We start from the raw sequence: 17,909 nt of genomic DNA on the forward strand, positions 1-17,909 counted from the left end.
TAATGAAACGACAATTTAGCACACCATATAGACATAATTAGTTTGAATAATCCTACCTTGCACATGTTGTCTCCAGGACAGCCTTGGGTCACATTAACAAGAACTGGATTGTGGGATACATTGTTTGTTGAATTTGGGAAAAATTCCAGATTTTGGTTGTTTAATCTTATATCTTGGATACAGCCTTTGAAGAAACCACCTTTAGCTTCAGTCTTTTGTTTGTCAGGCAGGCCACCAATGTAGATGACATCTCCTTTTTCGATTTTCCACGTAGGGGCAGAAATAAATCCTAGGTTTCGTGAAGACTGGTATAGTTCAATTTTATTTGGCTTGATTTTCAAAGATATCAAGTGGGCATTTCCATCACTAAGAACAAATTTTACTACTAATTTGGAAGAACCTGGATGTAGCATTGCTAGTCTGCCATGCTCTAGCCAAACGTGGATGTATTGATAAGTCCTGTTTTCCAAAGCTATAAGTAAGCCTGATGGTCGATGTGTTCGAACAAACATGGAGATGGTGAAGTTGTCACCGTAACTCTTGTCAAGATTAAAAACAGCATATCCAGTGGAATCATCCTGGCCAAATCTGCCTGCTACATACTCTTCAGTGTCAAAATAGAGAGAGAGAAACAAAGAAGAAACATTATAAGACTCATAAGTAAGAAGGGCCAAAAGATGAAAACAGACAGACACAAACACACATATATTTTTTAAAGTTTAGAACAGGCTTATTCAATAGAACAACAATTTGTCCTTTTTTCTGGAAACTTCCAAGTTTATTGAACTTTACTCAGTTTACTGAGTTTTCTGAAAACAATTACATTTTGGTTTATAGCTATAGCCGAGGCCCATTGATTACAGAAGAGAAAAAAGATCTCTGCCCTAATATACTTAAGAACCTCTCCTTTACTGCCCTAAAATGCTGGGGCTTAGTGGTAGAATATCAGATACTGCTATATTCTAACTTGGTGGATAAAATTTGGGGGAAAAGAGCTCTTCCTGTAACATCTCCAAGCAGACTGTTCTGGTAGCTATCATTTTTGCTATTTGAGGACATTCTGAAGCATATGTCATTAAATCTAATCATTCTTACTAAAGGACAGAAACCAAGAATTAGATCTGCAAATCCTCTTTGGGGATCAGACTCCAAATAATAATAAAAGGCAAGGGAGTTGAAAAAAGAGAGAAGTCTTCCTTCTATGGTCCTGGTTGGGAGAGGCATGGGAGACAGACAAGTAGGGGGCAAAGTTGAGCACTGAACTCACCAAGAATTTCCTGTGGTCAAAGAAGTTAGTAATGCACGAATGTGTCAATATTATTGGTGTACATCAAATGAAGAAAACTCTTGAGATGTATAAAAATGAACTCCTACCTTCCAAAATATTTATATTTAGAAACTAAAGTCCCTATCTTCTCAAAGACTAGCTGGCGGCTGCAGACCAGACACAGATAAAGAAACAAACTATATAGTATGTCAGGTAAATAAATAAAAATCAGGTAGGGATAGGGAATAGGGAGTGCTGGGGTTAGGAGTAGTGTTGGAATTGTTTTAATAGAGTAGTCAGAGAAGTACTCTCTGAGAAGTTAACATTTGAATAAAACCTCGAAGAATGTAGAGATATTTTTGCAAACATTGAAGAGAGAATTAATGGTGGCTTGGTTCAGTAGTAATGGTGAAGGTGATGAGAAGCAGTCAGATTTTGGAAATATTTTGAAGATAAAATCAATGTGATTTTATAAGGCAAGTTCATCTCCAAGGTGTTTTGTTTTGCCTAAGCAACTAGAAGCATTAAATTTCCATTTGCACAATGAAAAGAGAACAGGAGGAGGGCACCTGGATGACTTAGCTGAGTGACCAACTCTTGATTTCGGCTCAGGTCATAATCCCAGGGTTTTGGAATTGAGCCTCACATCAGATTCTGCATGGAATTAATGCTACTTAAAGCCACATGACCAAGAGAGTGGGTATATACAGAGAAAAGACAGGTCCAAGGACTAGGTCCCTAAGCACCAGACATCAGAGGTAAAGGAGATGACAAAAGAGCAACCAGTAAGATAAAGGGAGAACAAAGAGAGAGTGATGTCTCCTAAGGCTAGTGAGGACAGACTTTTCAGGAACGGGTAGTGTTCAACTGTGTTTACTATGGCTGCAGCAAGTAATGGGTCCAGAGAGGTACAGTAAGTCGAGGACTATTGACCACTGAATTCTGCAATCCAGAAATCACTGATGAACATGGCAAGAGCAGTGTTTTAAAGACATTGCTATCTTCGAGGTTTTTCTATCCCAATTTTAACCAGAAAAAAGACTGATTTCATCATATTTCATTGTGTTTAAATATTATCTTGGTCCAGTTGAAATTTGGGCAAAGATAAGGCATTGTTTAGTATAGCTGAACTACAGTTAAAACTTGCTTAGGCACCCATCTTTGTTTGAAGGCCTCCTGCATAAAAGGTTATATTTTCAGAGCTCTGACTTGATTTTCTATAGGAACATTTCATTCTGAATCTGCATTTGGAGACCACCTGCTCCAGGCAACTACAGGTAGCTTTCAAAGTGTCCTATTAAATAAAATAACCTGTTTGAAGAGGTTAACATATCTGAATGCACTGCAGTACTTTCACATGAGAGAAAATATTTAATAGGAAAATGTAGCTCTTGAAGCTCCTGAGATTTGAGAATATGCACAGAATCGCTCAACCTCATGGATGGTGGGGTCCCTGCTGGTCATGCTAGAATGCCTGCAGACCACTTTGTGGATCCAGATTAAAATATAGAACACAGAGCTGTTTTTTTTTCCTCAGAAAATTGAGTCTCCAGCAACCCTATTCTTCCTCAGAAATCACAAGCAAGGAGTCAGTGCATGTGATTTCCTCCCTGATTTGAGAAACACCTGAAGTCATATATGACTCATCTGTGAACATGGGAGGAATGATTCTCAAATGTGTTGTTGATGTGAGATGACAAACACAAATGAAAAGTAGCCTCAAGTTTTAATGATTGATAGAATACAACCAGGTGACATTTACTAAGAATACATAAAAGTTACTTGCTTCTAAATGTACCTCATTTTGGGTGGAGGAAGCAGGATTCTGTGGCACCATGAGTGAAAATGACCCAAAGTAGGCCAAGTGTAGAATGTAGTTGCCAAAAGGTCAATGTGATATTAGGCTGAGGAATAGAAGAACATTATCTAGAATGAGAGAGATTGTAGTCCTATGTCACTCTGCATCATCAGGCACATCTAGGAAGCAGATAAGCAAATTTATTCCAAAACAAGCATCAAAGAAGCAGCTGATGAAGTGTCTGAAAGCTAGGTCCATATGGAAAACATTAGAAGAAACTGGATATGTGTAGCATGATAGAAGTGATGGTTTGGATGGTACAAGGTACTTCAAATATTTGAGTGTTATCAAGAAGAAGAAAAGATTTATATTAGTATGGCTTCAAGAATTACAGTGCTGCCAGTGAATGAAAGCTATAAGTAATCATATCCTATTTCAGTAAGAAACATCTTTGGGGAAGTTTCTGGCAAGATACAGTAAATGACCTCTTCATTTCTAAATGTGTGTAAGCAGGAGTTTGGCCACTACCCCTGGCAGACACAAGAATTTAAAAAAATATAGTCATTGAGGGAAGACCCTTCTATATCTAAGAAATCACAATTCTAACAGGATAAGATATTCAAGGTCTAGCTGTATGGCTGAAGATACAACATATGTAAAGTGCCTCTACAATTCAAACATTCTGTACAAGGCAAGAGGTCCTCATTCTGGACAATACCTTGGAAGCTCCATGTTCTTATATGCAGCCAACACAATAAGATATGCTGAGGCAACCTTATAGACAGTTCGGGGAGCTAAGCTTTGAGAAACCCTTTTCAGAATTTCCCTTATTGAGACATTTGATTGTTTTTAAAAGACTGATAAGAAAATATTGGAAATCTCCAGGTCATTCATGTTGAGTCAGCCAATTAAATCTTCTATCCATTTCTGCTTATTCATTGCAATATGTACCATTACTGGGAAACACTGAATCAAGGTCATGAACTGAATGAAGTTTGCCTTTGTAACTTTTAGTACCTCTCCTCCCTCTTGTCTATACATGTACAATGATAAAAAGACTCCATATTCTCATCAAAGCTTGTAAGCCTCTTCTGTAATAAGAATAAACTCCCCAGCAAGGATCACAGATAACAGCAAATACAGAATATTTTAGTTTTATGACTGAGATGATATGAAAAATATAACTTTTCTTAAACTTATACCAAGAATCTTCAGAAAGAGAAGGTTTTACAGAACTCCCTATGAAGATAATGAAGATATTCTCATGAAGTTAATTTTCGAAGCCAAGCATTTTCATGAGGGTTAAACAGTTTCAAATAGTGTTGGGGAATAAGGAAACAGGGGGTAGTGGGGCAGGTAACCAATTCAGGAACTGGTTTAAAACCATCATAACTTTCCAAGTTGGAAAAAATAAACTAAAGAAAACCAGAACCCACTGGATTGGCATCCCTTGAAACTATTTACCAGGACAGTTAGCATCACCATGGTCAGTATTAACCTCATGGGTCGCTGAATTTGGAAGCCAGTCAAACAAGCCAGCATCTGTTTGTTATTTTGTATATGTAGTAAAAATATTGCCTTGGGTCAATTAAATTTTTCTTCAAAAAGTGAACACTGCCTCAGTATAATATCTCTTTTTCTCCTTTAAAAAAAATCACAAAACAACTTGCCATTCTATTTAAAATATTGCATAGAGCTAGTAGATGCCATACCTCATTGTCAAACAGGTCCCTGATTTGTAATGAATATTGTGGTTAGGGGGGGAGACCCATGAATAGTTTCTAATAACTCTTAGCCATTCATACATGGAATAGGGTAGAGGCTAAGACTGGTTTTAATTTTGCTTCATATAAAGCAGAGAAGACTATTTACCAGATGTTGTCCTATTTCAAGCTGCTCTAAAATGTTAGGGTAAATTACAGCTAAACTTCAAAGCAGTCTGTTGCAATTACCTCTCAGACATTCTCAAGGCATGATAATAATAATAAAAAGAAACAGGTATGTATTGATCACTATCAACAGTGGTCTTTGGAACAATGTTGGAAATTAAGGATTTTGGAATACTTTTCAAGGTGTGATTTGCTAGAAAAATCAGATCAATTAGTTTATAGTCTCTATCAAATTTCACTGCTGTTACCATCCACAAACTTTTTCCTTAGGATACCTAGGCAGAATATCAGTTTTCTCCAATTCAGCCCTGGAAAATATACCTCTGGATAAAACTGATGGTCTATAAAAATGCTAAACAGTAGCATGATTTTAGAGCAAGTATGAATCACACAGAAAGGGCAGCAAGGGAGTAAATATTTCTTAAGAGTCTACTATGTACAGGACATTGTGCTAGGGCTTGGCATAGATTATTTTCATGTCTAATGGGGTTTTTTTCCCCCAAAACAGCTTATTTCTCTTTCAAGTAAGGTATACAATAAATTTCTGGCACACCAGTAAATGGTAAAACTCTAATAGCACTTTGTAAACTCATCAAGATGAAAACTCACTTAGATAGTAGCTCTCAGCTTATTTTTCTTACTTCTCTGCATGAGTGCCCTGGCGTCTAATGAATCCACTCAAAATTAATTAATGCACATTACTAGCCTCTTCTTTTTTTCTCATCAGTAGGCAACCAGAAGCAGAAGTCCTGAGGGGTCATTATGTTTCCTAACAGGAGAAGCAGACTGGCTATTTTTGTTACTGCTCTGTTCAGAGGCCTAGCATTCCTGGGTACCCAGCCATCATCTCACCTCTCAGGCAATTCAGGCCTTTGTAGGGCCTGTAGCAATCACACTGATAATTAAGCCACAAGTTGATGCAGCGTCCTCTATTTTGACAAGGTTGTCTTTCACACCAATCCTTTCTCATGCAGCCTGCCTTGACATTTAGTGACGAGTCAGATGAAATGTTCTCTGGAGTAATGTGATTCAAATCAATTTTAATGTCTTGGAGACAGCCTACAAATGAAGGTGTGGACGGTATATTATAGATGTTAAGCAGAGCAAGGCCATTGCTGGTCGTTCCCACTGGTAAACCACCCAAAAAGGAGTTTTGAAAAGCACATATTGATTGGTCACTTTCAAATGGAGAAGGGGCTTTACTGATGCATTTCTCCTTACAAGAGTTGTCATGTAAAGTAAGGGTCACAGCCTCTGCAAACATCACCTCCACTGAGTGCCATTCTCCATCGCTGGTATTGTGGGAAATGTAAAGGAGCACCTTTGACTGGTTATTGGCTTGAATTGACAAGTGAATATAGCCACTTAGCAACTCCAGCATTATAAACATGTCCCTGTTGCCTCGGAAAAATAGAAGTGCCATTGGCTGAACAGTCTGAAACCTGAGGGCTATTTTACAGACTAAGCCCTTGGCTCTAACTGGGCCACTTGTGATCCACATGAAGCCATTGCCCTCAAAAGAAAGTGTGGTGACAATTTCACACAGCGATCCAGTAAAGCCAGATGGACATAGGCAGCTGAATCCATGCTGGCCGTTTTGGAAGTGAGGGATGCAAATTCCATTATTTAGACATTGGTGATGGGTACAGCTCAGGAGAAGATCAGAACAGTTCCTTCCTCCATAAAATGTTCCTGAGTGGTTATCAAATGGGCAATGGCAAGTATAATCACCAGGCAAATTCTCACAAGTACCACCATTCTGGCAAGGGTTTGAAGAGCATTCATCAATGTCTTCTTCACAGTGGATTCCTGTTAAATAATAAAGAATAGGTTGAAATTCCATATATTCAGATCAGAAATAGAAGTTTCACATCATGTTCATGTATAATCTCTGGAAGTGGAGAGCTAGTTTAGGTTTATGACTGTAATGGAATAAAATGTGAATAGTTACCAAGGAAGTTAAAATCGATTATATCATTCTCTGTATGTTGTGCAGAGAAGTGCAGACATGGGAGACCTTGAATTCTTCCTCCAAAAATAGATTATTTGCCAAGTATACTGGCTGATTCAAACTATTATTGTCAGACATGTATGTGGAACTCAATATCATAAAAATGATAAAAGAAAAAGGTGGTTTTTGACATTGAAGCTTGTTTCAAATTATTTATTTGGGGACTTCATTCTCTGATATTGTTTATCCTGGCCCAGGCTGCTGACTTTACTCTATTGTACTTGTAATCGGTGATTTTGCCTTTTGTCTTGCTTTTATCTCGTTATAATCCCTAAAACCAAAGTTTTCCAGGTATACAGATAGTCAAGACAACCCTCACCGTGGATAGTTTCTAAGGTGAATGGAAGGCCCTGTTTCCTCCTTTCCATAAGTCTAGTATAAACCAAGAAATATTTTCCATAACACCCTCTGTCTTATAGTTTTAACTTCACTTTCTTTTACTCTTTTTCCTGATTTAAAGTCAAAAAGAGATAATTAGAGAATTTTTAGAATTCATGTAATCAAACCTAACAAGAAGAAATACACATTTCAAGAGTGATGGTTATTGCTTTTCCTGTGAGGTTCAAATGGACAAATAGGTTAACAAAAATTGACACGTGTATAGCACAGTATGGTTTCCCCGACACCATCATCCACATAACGTCCCTGTGCCCACCACAGTCTTCTGAGGTTTTCAGTGCAGATATTCTTAGCGCTCTTTTACTGAGGATTCCAAGGTTTAGAAAGACTGAAGTCTAAACTCCAAAGCACTCCTACAACCTGGTTTCTAGGTTTTTAATATCTATCTGACACACTCCATTCTTTCACTGATAATTTAGTGCAGTCTCATTTACTGTTATTAGTAATGTGTGTTCTTATTTTCCCATTTGATTCCATGCCTAAATGTACATGTTAGAAGTACATAAAATGTAAGATAACTTAAAATATTAAATATTAAAATTAAATTATAAAAATTTAATCAAAGACTTATGTTAATAGGGTTAAAGATCTGAATCGCAGCTAGGCTGTGAGCAGGTGACATTTACTTTTTGTNAAGATAACTTAAAATATTAAATATTAAAATTAAATTATAAAAATTTAATCAAAAATTTTTATGTTAATAGGGTTAAAGATCTGAATCGCAGCTAGGCTGTGAGCAGGTGACATTTACTTTTTGTGTCTCCATTTTCTCATCTACAAAATGGTGTTAATAGTAGTGCTTATCTCAGAGGGATTTTAAATGATTGAATTAACCTCACATCATATAGGATGATCATATAACATGATCATAAGATGATCATAATATTGCTTGATATATAAGATCATCATAACATTGCTTGATATATAATAAATTCTCAGTATGTGTTGGTTGTTATTAGAAAGTAATAAATGAAAGAAATACCCTCTAATGACAAAATTCAAATAGTACTATGGTCATTGAGAGAGACTGTTTGGAAGGTGTGAGCATATGGAGTGACCCACAAATTATATAACTTTACATAATGAGCATATTAGGCTAGAATCTCATTAAATTGTATTCTTCACAAGGGAAGGGAAAATATCTGTTTTATTCACCCAAACACGTCTAAACTATAGCATAGTGGTTTGCTACGGTGAGCATAGCTCACATATACCTGGTCATTAATTTTTGAATTATTTAATTAGTGATGACCTTTGTAAGGTGATTAAAGTATTTATAATGCGTTGAATCTAATCCAATCCAAAACCTGAAGTGCTCTTGCACATATTTTCAGATGACTGTATCCAGTGTTAATCTTTGCCCACTGCCATTATGTATGCAATTTTGACTCTTGAGAGGATCCTGTTGTACTTATATTTTATACTACTTGGATTGCTTTCACACAATCTTTGTTAATACAAATATATTTCAGTCTCTGCATAAAGAGTGAACGTCTTACAATCTCAGTTAGAACCTCCCACAGCATCCAAACGGTGCTGAGCACATATGCGTTATGAAAAGCTTGATGAGCAGAAAAAATAAAATCATATTGAACTGGTTTATTTGTTACATCATCATCCTTAGAGGTAAAGAAAACTGATATAGGAAATATAACCTAAAAGAGTGTTCTGATGCAAATGTAATTTAACTGAATTTATGAAAAGTCTTTTTTTGGAGAGTCTTTGTCTTTTAGACAAAAGTCTAAACTTTTGTTACTTGAAGATATTTTACTTAAATTTGATTTTCACAGGATTTTGAGAACAAAAAAATTCATCAGTAATCATTAATTAAGGGAACTATTGAACAAGTCATGGGTTATAATCAAAGCAAAATACTTTGTTTTTTTCTCCCACTGTGCCTTTAAACATATTTAATTGAGGGAAGACTTTTCCTCTCCTACTCTGTTCCTCCATCTGAGGCACCAGAGACCCGGAAAGCAGGCATTACCTCTCCTTTGACTCATTGCTCCCACCCTACCGGTACCCAACCAACCCGTTCTTCACTCTTGGTTTACTGACACTCTTTTACCACCTCTCTTTGTTGGGATTCCTTCACCTTTTGACAGAGGCTTAGAGGGCAGGATCTCTTTCATACTGACCACTGACTGATATTGTTACCACAAGTTCATGTGAGCCTCATGATTCACGTGCCTTTGAGCTGTGGTTGCGGGCACATTAACTTTCCAGCACAACATAACAGCATTTCTTTCTTTCTCTTTCCTGCTGCCTTAGGTGAAGAGTCACACCCTTTCATCTGTAGATTCGTCAGGGAGCTGGAGAATCCACTCTAAGTTGCCCATGCTTGTGCCCCCTTCTCCAAATTTAGGTGAGATCAGATTTCTCCTTAAAGCACCTCACTCTGCTTGGGGTTAGAATATAGCTTCCAACCCCCGAAACAGAGTGGTGGGGTACAACTCACAGCACAGCCAAAAGACTCTCCAAAAATATCTCTTTACAGACTCATTCCTTTAAACCACCTCTCAAGAACTTTCACATATGCTTAAAATGCATAGACCTTTCCAAGACTGAAGCCTTGTATTTATTTTGACATTCTGCATTAGAGCCTTTCTCATAATTCACTTTGGAACCTCACAGCAACTGTATTTTGACCTCTTATTTGAAACTTCAATTTATTGTTTTGTCAAATTTACATAATATCTAATCTGTGCCCCACCCTCACAGAGGATTGCAAAGTAGAAGAGACAGACATGGTCTCGATATGCCTACAATGATAATATTACATTATAATTATATTTTGATAGCAATGCATATTTATGAAAATGCATTGTACATAGCAGATTCTCAATGAATGGCTAACATGTGATGCTGAATTCAGGGGACAGCAGAGAAGATCTACAAAGTTTTAGGGGAAAGGCACTGAATGAGAAATAATTGTAAGTCTTTAGCTATGAAAACTCAATATTATAAATTAAACCAATGAACATACTGATTACATATCTACCATATGTAAAGTACTGTGGATAACATGAGGTAGTAACTGATCTCTGTCCTCTATGAGTTTACTGAAGAAAAATTTGTTAAAAATTAAATTATAGGGTAAGTTAAGATAACACTGAAGGGATTTCACTAAACACTGTATGATGAATTCCAAGTGAATTGTGTAAACAGTAACTTAACACTGATGAATCTCCTGAGAGAAAGCTCTCTTCAGGCTAGGCTGGGCTAGGCAGGCTTGAAGGAGAAGGGATTTAACAAATTTTCAACTATGGATCAGATTGACAAAAAGGTATATGGACATAACTGAATAAACAATAATTTATCACTGGAAAAGTATAAGACATTTAGAGGTGATGGTGGATTTGTCAGCCTAGTTGGCATGGAGGATTTATGTAGAAAAAAATCAAGTCAGAAAGATTAAATGCAGTCAGATTGGAGAAGGCCTGGGGATATATAATTTTGTTTGTTGTGCTTTATTTATGTGCTTGTTTGTTTATTTTCTAAATGCAGTGAAGAAAAATGGGTAATTGTTGAATGAAACACCAACATGGTTTCTCATAAAGATCAGTGACAGGGATTTGTCACAGAGCAAAACGAAAAGAAACCAGATACAAGAAGACACATAAACAGCTACTAAAATTGTCCACACCTAAGATTAGTAGGTCTGCTACAAAACATTTCAGCTCTTACAATTTACAGTATTACCTCTTCATTTATCCTTGGTCAGCAAGTAAGTAAAAATGTTAGTCCTCTCTTTTGTTGCTTATTGTATTTCTTCTTATGATTCCTAAAGTTTACACATTTGATCTTCCATAAGATAACTACCAATAACTTATGTTTTCCTTTAAGTATAAGCAGAGAAGCTAGTTTTACATTTTACTATCACAAAAGATACCCAAAAACAAGATAGTAGAGAAAACTTGTGTTAAAGTCAATAGTCTAAAGAAACTAAGTAGTAATGTATGCTTTTTGCCTTGTTTAAAATCAGTTCTACTAATATCTTCAATATAGAATAAGGTCAGACTTATTTATTTGATGAGCCCAGCAGAATAAAAGTGGAAAGAAGATTGAAACTTCTTTTATTGGCTATTGGACTGGCTGCAAAGAACAAGATCTGCTGTCAATCAAGATAAAGGATTAGGGATTACCTGTGTCATTCAGTCTTCTTAATTGGGTATTAGTTGACAATGAATTGGTTATTTATGTCCATATATTTATAGTATGAGGTGGTTTGCTTGAAGCTTACTGTTACTTTGTTTACGTGAAGGCAGTTTATTTAATTAACTTAAACCTGTCACTTCATTTTATTTTTCTGAAGTTCTTTTAGTTTAGGGTCTAGTTCTATGATTAGTTTGTATTTCAAAAAAAATCATGATGGAGAAAATTTTTACTATCTGGCATATCCCATATTTTCATCAGAACATATAATATTAATATCAAAAAGACACAGAGTTTGTTTAATACAAATCTCATTGACTATTAAAATGACTTTTGGTTTGTTCCCACTTTATCAAAATTCATAGTTAATGAAATATGTAATGAAAAATTATTTCTACAAAAAGTACATACAAATAAGTTTCCTCTTTCTCTATTTTAATTGACTTTGATTTTTTAATTTTAATATATCGAAATCCAAGAAAAAAATAAGTATAAAGACCAAAGGGTCAGTGCATAAACAGTTCCTTTACTCATTGTTTTAAGTGATTTTCTCTTACTCAAAAGTTCTAGTTTTCATTCGATAGTAATATCTGCTATAGCATTAACATACATTCTTAAATAAACACCTTAAAGACTCTAACAATGACACCGATTAGCTTATACAAGTAACAAGAAAAGAGTGAGTTACCTATGAGCATTGCCATTAAAATGTGAAAACCTTGGGTCTTGGATCCAAACATTTTTCTGTACAAAAAGAGAGATCCATCCAAACACCTACTGGGTTGACAGAGCCAGTTCCTGATGATCTCATACCGATTGCAAACGTAGGGGCTGTGTTTCAATGTCACCTTCCTTCTCTCAGGTAGAGTGTGAGGACTTAATCTTGACTGATTTCCCCCCCAAGCTGGATCAGTGGGGCTTAGTGTAAGACCCATTTGTGCTACTTACCAAGCAGACTTGTTGTATTTTTAGATACTCTTTCTACTTAACACATGGTACCTCCCGCTTTTTAAGTCACACTAGTGAATGTTAATATGATCCTGCACTGAATATTGACACTATTTATCATGGAAAAATTAGTTTGGGGGAATCTAAATACAGATGGGTGTTTTTGGTAACTAATTGTTATGGAAAATTAGAGCTTGATTTTATTTTTCTTCAGAACAATGGGAATGCTAGTGGGTTTTTTGTTTTTATTTTAAAATTTTTTCCTTTTTTTGCTTTTAAATGAATAGTTAAGAAATTCATGGCAACTTCAAATCCATTGAATATCTATGCAGGTAATGGAAAAGAGAAATTAAGAAAACAGCAGGAGTTTTCATTAGATTCACTGAGATTGTGCCAAGAGTTATTTGTGTGGCGCTCTAAGAGGTAAATTCCACCTCTTATGAAAGAATAACTCTTTCCTATTAGTCTTAAATATAATGATATTTGATTTTATAAAGCAGGATAATTTGAATAGGTAAGGTGATTGGGACATATTTAGAATAATTGGTCGTTGACTTTTTTTTTTACAATTTCTGGGAGGAGGACCTGAAGACATCCCGAGGTTTCATCTGGGCAGTTTAGGCTAAGATGTCACTGAGTCCCACTGACTACCACAGTGCCTGAAATTTTTACCATGAGAGCAATTTCCTTAGGTTGAGACTTCATCTTTTGGAAGCCTTAGAAAAGATACAAGTACTACCTGAGAGGTGTGGTGACTATATCATGAGGCAGGCACTGGTGCTTTATCATGGACTAGAATCTGAGCTTAAACATCTGCCCTGCAACTGAGGTCAGGTAAGTTGTGATGGAAACCAGATGATAAAGGCAGGAAATGTGTAAGGTGGAAGGCATTGCAATAGTGTATTTCTTCGTTCATGTATTATTCATTCGTCCTTTTAACGGGTGCTGGAGCTACAGATAGGATGGGGAGTGAAACTAGACATAGTCCTGCTTCATGTGGCATGCAGTTAAGCCAAGTGTACACTAGTAGGGGATCTTGGGCAGACAAGGACCTTGGGGACTGAAGGAAGAAGTTAATCCATGGGGAACCAGCTATCGAGGGTGGGGTAGAGAGGAGAGGAAACATATTCAGAGCTCTTATTAATGGATCATCTTGCAGAGAATTTCTAGTAGTTCTCAGGAAGCCAGAATGAAGCAGAATAAACATGGAGCAAGGGTCACACACACACAAAAATGTGTTTCAAATTCCAGCTTTAATGCTTACTAGGCTATGAGAGTTTGGCCAAATAGCTACTTTCTTTAAGCTGAAGTTTCTTCATCTATGAAGTGGACCTAATAAAGCACATTTTTTTAGTGTTTATTTATTTTTGAGAGAGAAAGAGAGAGAGAGAGAGAGAGAGAAAGCATGAGCAAGGGAGGGGCAGAGAGAAAGAGGGAGATAGACAATCTGAAGAAGGCTCTGCACTGTCAGTGCAAAGCCCAACATGGAGCTCAAAACCACCAATGGTGAGATCATGACCTAAGCCAATGCAGGACGCTCAACTGACTGAGCCACCTAGGTGCTCTAAAAGTACATTAAACAGTTATTTTAGTGTAAGTGTGTTTTGTGGAATGCTTGGAGCATAGTAGTCATTCCAAATAATTTCAACAGGTTTTGTTTGTTTTTTGGGGAATGAACGTGAATACAAATGCTTTGGATAAAAATATAAAAGGCATGCTTACCAAATTTGTAGGCAACATGAACCTGTTAAAGATCATGACTACTTTGAAGCAGAAATGATGGTTACCTACTCAGCAGTCTTTTCCCCATGTCCTACCTCCCTTCCTTATGGGCAGAACATGCCTCCTACTATAAAGGATGAAAATGACAAATATGTGTTTTCATATTCTCCTTTACCAGCTAGCTGGGTCATGGGCACGTGATTCAGTTCTGGTCAATACGGGAGTCTAGGAAAAACTTTATTCCTAATATAAAAAAGATATGCACTTTTAGCATGATACTGTCTTGCACAGATGTGTTTCTGGAACTGCATCAGCCGTGCTACAGCCCTAGGAGGATAAGTCTAAAAATCATGCAGGATACTGAGAATGGGATGCTTGTTAAGCAAAATAATAGATTTTCCTATTATGTAAGCTAGTTTCAGGTGTGGATTTTCTTTATGAACCAAAAGCATCCTAATTGATGATGTTACAGTTATTAGGATCAAGAAAGGTCTTTATCGGCCTAAATGATTCACTCTAAAAGGAATTTTATCAAAGAAAAAACATAAATTTGTACATTTTGTCCTTAAATCTTATTAGAATTTAAACAAATTTAGAGAGAGTACATAAAAATTGGGTAGAACATGAGGGCATGGATTTAAAAAAAAAAGGTAGGATGTACAACCTGGAAATGTATACTGCAATTAGAAACAGACAGAGGCACCTGGGTGGCTCATTCGGTTGAGCATCTGACTTTGGCTCAGGTCATGATCTCATGGCTTGTGGTTTCGAGCCCCACGTCAGGCTCTGTGCTGACAGCTCTGAGTCTGGAGCCTGCTTCAGATTTTGTGTCTCTTTCTCTGCCCCTTCCATACTTACACTCTGTCTCTGTCTCTCAGAAACAATAAATAAGCATTAAAAATAAAAAAGATAAAGAAAAAAAGAAACACAGGTATACCCAGCACCATGGATTGAGCTAAATAACATGATGCCAAATGAAAACCAGGAAGAAAAAAAATGAGAACTTTAACATAATACATATGTATTAACAAAATAATAATTTATATAAATACATGCATATTGAAGTATATATATATATTTAATATATTACTGAGGTCTCCAAAAAGAGAGAAGAGAATATGAATGGGGGATGAAGGAAATGAAAAGAATAGAATAGAATAGAAACTAACAGATAAACCAAAATTCTCACGTGAACTAAACAAGACAGTTTTCCACAAACAGAAGATTTAACATTTTTCACTTGAGATTAAGCAACCACAAACTTGGATGGAGGAGACAGTTTATCAGTTAAAGGCACATGAGTTTCAACTGATCAGAAAAATTAACAACCAATAATAATTAGTATTAACATTTATAGAATGTATTACAGTTTATAGTTTACTTTCCTATATATTAACCCAATTTATCCTTGAAGTATGGGTCCATGTTGATGTAGCCTCCAAAATTTTCTGTGGCTCTGGGGCTGTCACGGGGAATAACAGTTTCAGGGGTAAAGGAAAGGATAATCCCTCTGTTATTCTAGTTTAGATCTCAAAATGTTCTTATTAAGTTTTGAGTCCTTTAAGAGGACAAGGCGCACACTCCAGCAAAGAAGCTAATATAATAGTAACTTTACTTGAAATCATGTCATTAGAGAAATTCTTGAAGAAAATGAAGAGGTTTAACCTGGAGAAAAGCAAATACCATGGCACGTCAGAGGGGTCTTCATGTAGCCAAAAGCCCATCACATAATAGCTCATGTTTTATTTAGTCCCACCAGGGAAAACAAGCATTGATGGTAAATGCCATAGGATGTGATATTTATGCTCACTGTGCAGAATCTTCTAGTAGTTGATGCTGATCAGGCATAGAGTCAGCTGTCTTGAGAGATGGGAAGTTTCCTGCCATTGAAGATGTGCAAATTCAGAAAGGATGTGACAGACGAAATTTAAGAAAGGGTGGACTGTAGAGCTCAATGGCCTCTACTGATTCTTGCTCTCCTGGTTCAATCATCATTTCTAAGTAAAGAATATGCTGTATGCATCATTTCTAAGTAGACAATAGAAGCAGAGAATTTCTAAGTGGAGAATATGCTGAATATAATAAACTCCACTATCTTCCTAACTTTGTCACAGTTTTAAAAATCTCTAAAAACGGGAAGGCAATAAACTCCTCAAAGGACTGCTGTAAGGTTTCAGTGAGAGGACTGTTCAAAGCGTGTAGCTCCAGGTCTTTGTAAGTGCTTATCGGACACTGCCTGTCTTGCCATAATTTCCTACTTCCATTTTTAATTGCTTAAGAGGACAGTTAGGTTTCATGACACTCCTAAAGTTTCTCCATGTTGATTATAGTTAAATTTCACTTTTCCAGAGGTTACTGTTAGTGATCTCAACTATCCAGAACATAATCAAGATTAAAGATAAATCCTAAAGGTTCCATGTTTAAAAACAGAGATTGCAGGGTGCCCGAGTGGCTCAGTCGGTTAAGCCTCTGACTTGGACTCAGGTCAGGATCTCACGGTTCATGAGTTCCAGCTCCGCATCAGGCTCTGTGCTGACAGCTCAAGGCCTGGAACCTGCTTTGGATTCTGTGTCTCTGTCTCTCTCTGCCCCTCCCCTGCTCACCCTGTCTCTCTCTCTCTCTCAAAAATAAAACATTTTTAAAAAAGGAGATTGCAAAATCTATTAACTACTTCCTCAGGCCCTAGTTCATCATTTATTGTTATTTTAGACACAACTAATATAAGTTTGATTATCAAGTACTGCAATGAAATAGAATCAGCAAAGGAAAGGGAAAACGGGGAGCGGCCATGTATATTTTCAGCAACAGGAAATGATGGTTGAAAGAGAGTTGAAAGTGAGTGTGAGAGGATGGAACTAACACTTATTGAGTCCCAAATCTGTACCAGTAACTATGTTAAGGACTTCATCTTTGTGGTCATTTAATCACTTTAATAAGTGATGAAGAGGATGTTGCTACCTTCATTTTACAGATGCTGAAATTGAGCCCAGTTGCAATTGGTGACCCAGTCTATTTGACTCCTGAGATGAGCCAATGTTTTATTCCTACAACATGCTGCCTCCAAGGAAAACAACAGCTGGCATAAAATAATATTTAAAAGTATAACAGCTTGGAGATATTGAAAAGAGGAGCAAATCAATATCTAAAGGCCCCATTGCAAAACAGCGTAGAACGACGACATAAGTTAATAATGTAAGTCACCAATTAAATACAAATTGCATGAAACATGTTTTTTAATCCAGAAATGCAAGAAAATTTGTAACATATTTCTAAAGTATTTTAATGCAAAATGATTAGAAGAAAACAAATTTTCCCACAAGAATTATAAAAATGTACTATGTCAAAAGCTCTTTTATGCGGGCCACTCCCAACTTGAATATCAGAAAAATGTGGTGTGACCAGTGATTTGTTTTGTTTATGAAGATTGTGTATGTGTGCAGCATAAGCAAGAGATTGTTTCTTCTGTACCTATGCCTTTGTTCTATTTTGTTATTACACTATTTTAAACTCATGATTCGAGAGACACATACACACACTCTCTAGCCCTGACATTTGTTCAGAACCATACGGTAGCTCAGATAAAAAAAATTCCGAGCCCAGAGGAAGATTTGATTCAGTCTATTGTGTGAAAAGTATTCTGAGATCTTCAAACGAAAGACAAAATAGCTGCAACAAAGCTTTGCATTTCAGTTCTATGTTGTACTTGATTTTGCACTTCAA

General features: G+C 36.5%; 1 protein-coding gene across 1 annotated transcript in view; it reads right to left on the reverse strand.

The window, feature by feature from the left end:
* Positions 1-17,909, reverse strand: part of CRB1 (crumbs cell polarity complex component 1) — a 197,450-nt gene that overhangs the window by 48,017 nt on the left and 131,524 nt on the right. The window contains exons 6-7 of the mRNA XM_077775117.1: positions 5,807-6,763; positions 57-604 (exon numbers count right to left, since the gene is read on the reverse strand). Of these exons, the coding sequence (XP_077631243.1) occupies positions 57-604; positions 5,807-6,763 (1,505 nt within the window). The remainder of the gene's footprint in view (positions 1-56; positions 605-5,806; positions 6,764-17,909) is intronic.

The sequence above is a fragment of the Crocuta crocuta genome, unplaced genomic scaffold, assembly GCF_008692635.1.
Source record: "Crocuta crocuta isolate KB4526 unplaced genomic scaffold, BGI_CrCroc_1.0 scaffold207, whole genome shotgun sequence".
Classification (NCBI taxonomy): domain Eukaryota; kingdom Metazoa; phylum Chordata; class Mammalia; order Carnivora; family Hyaenidae; genus Crocuta; species Crocuta crocuta.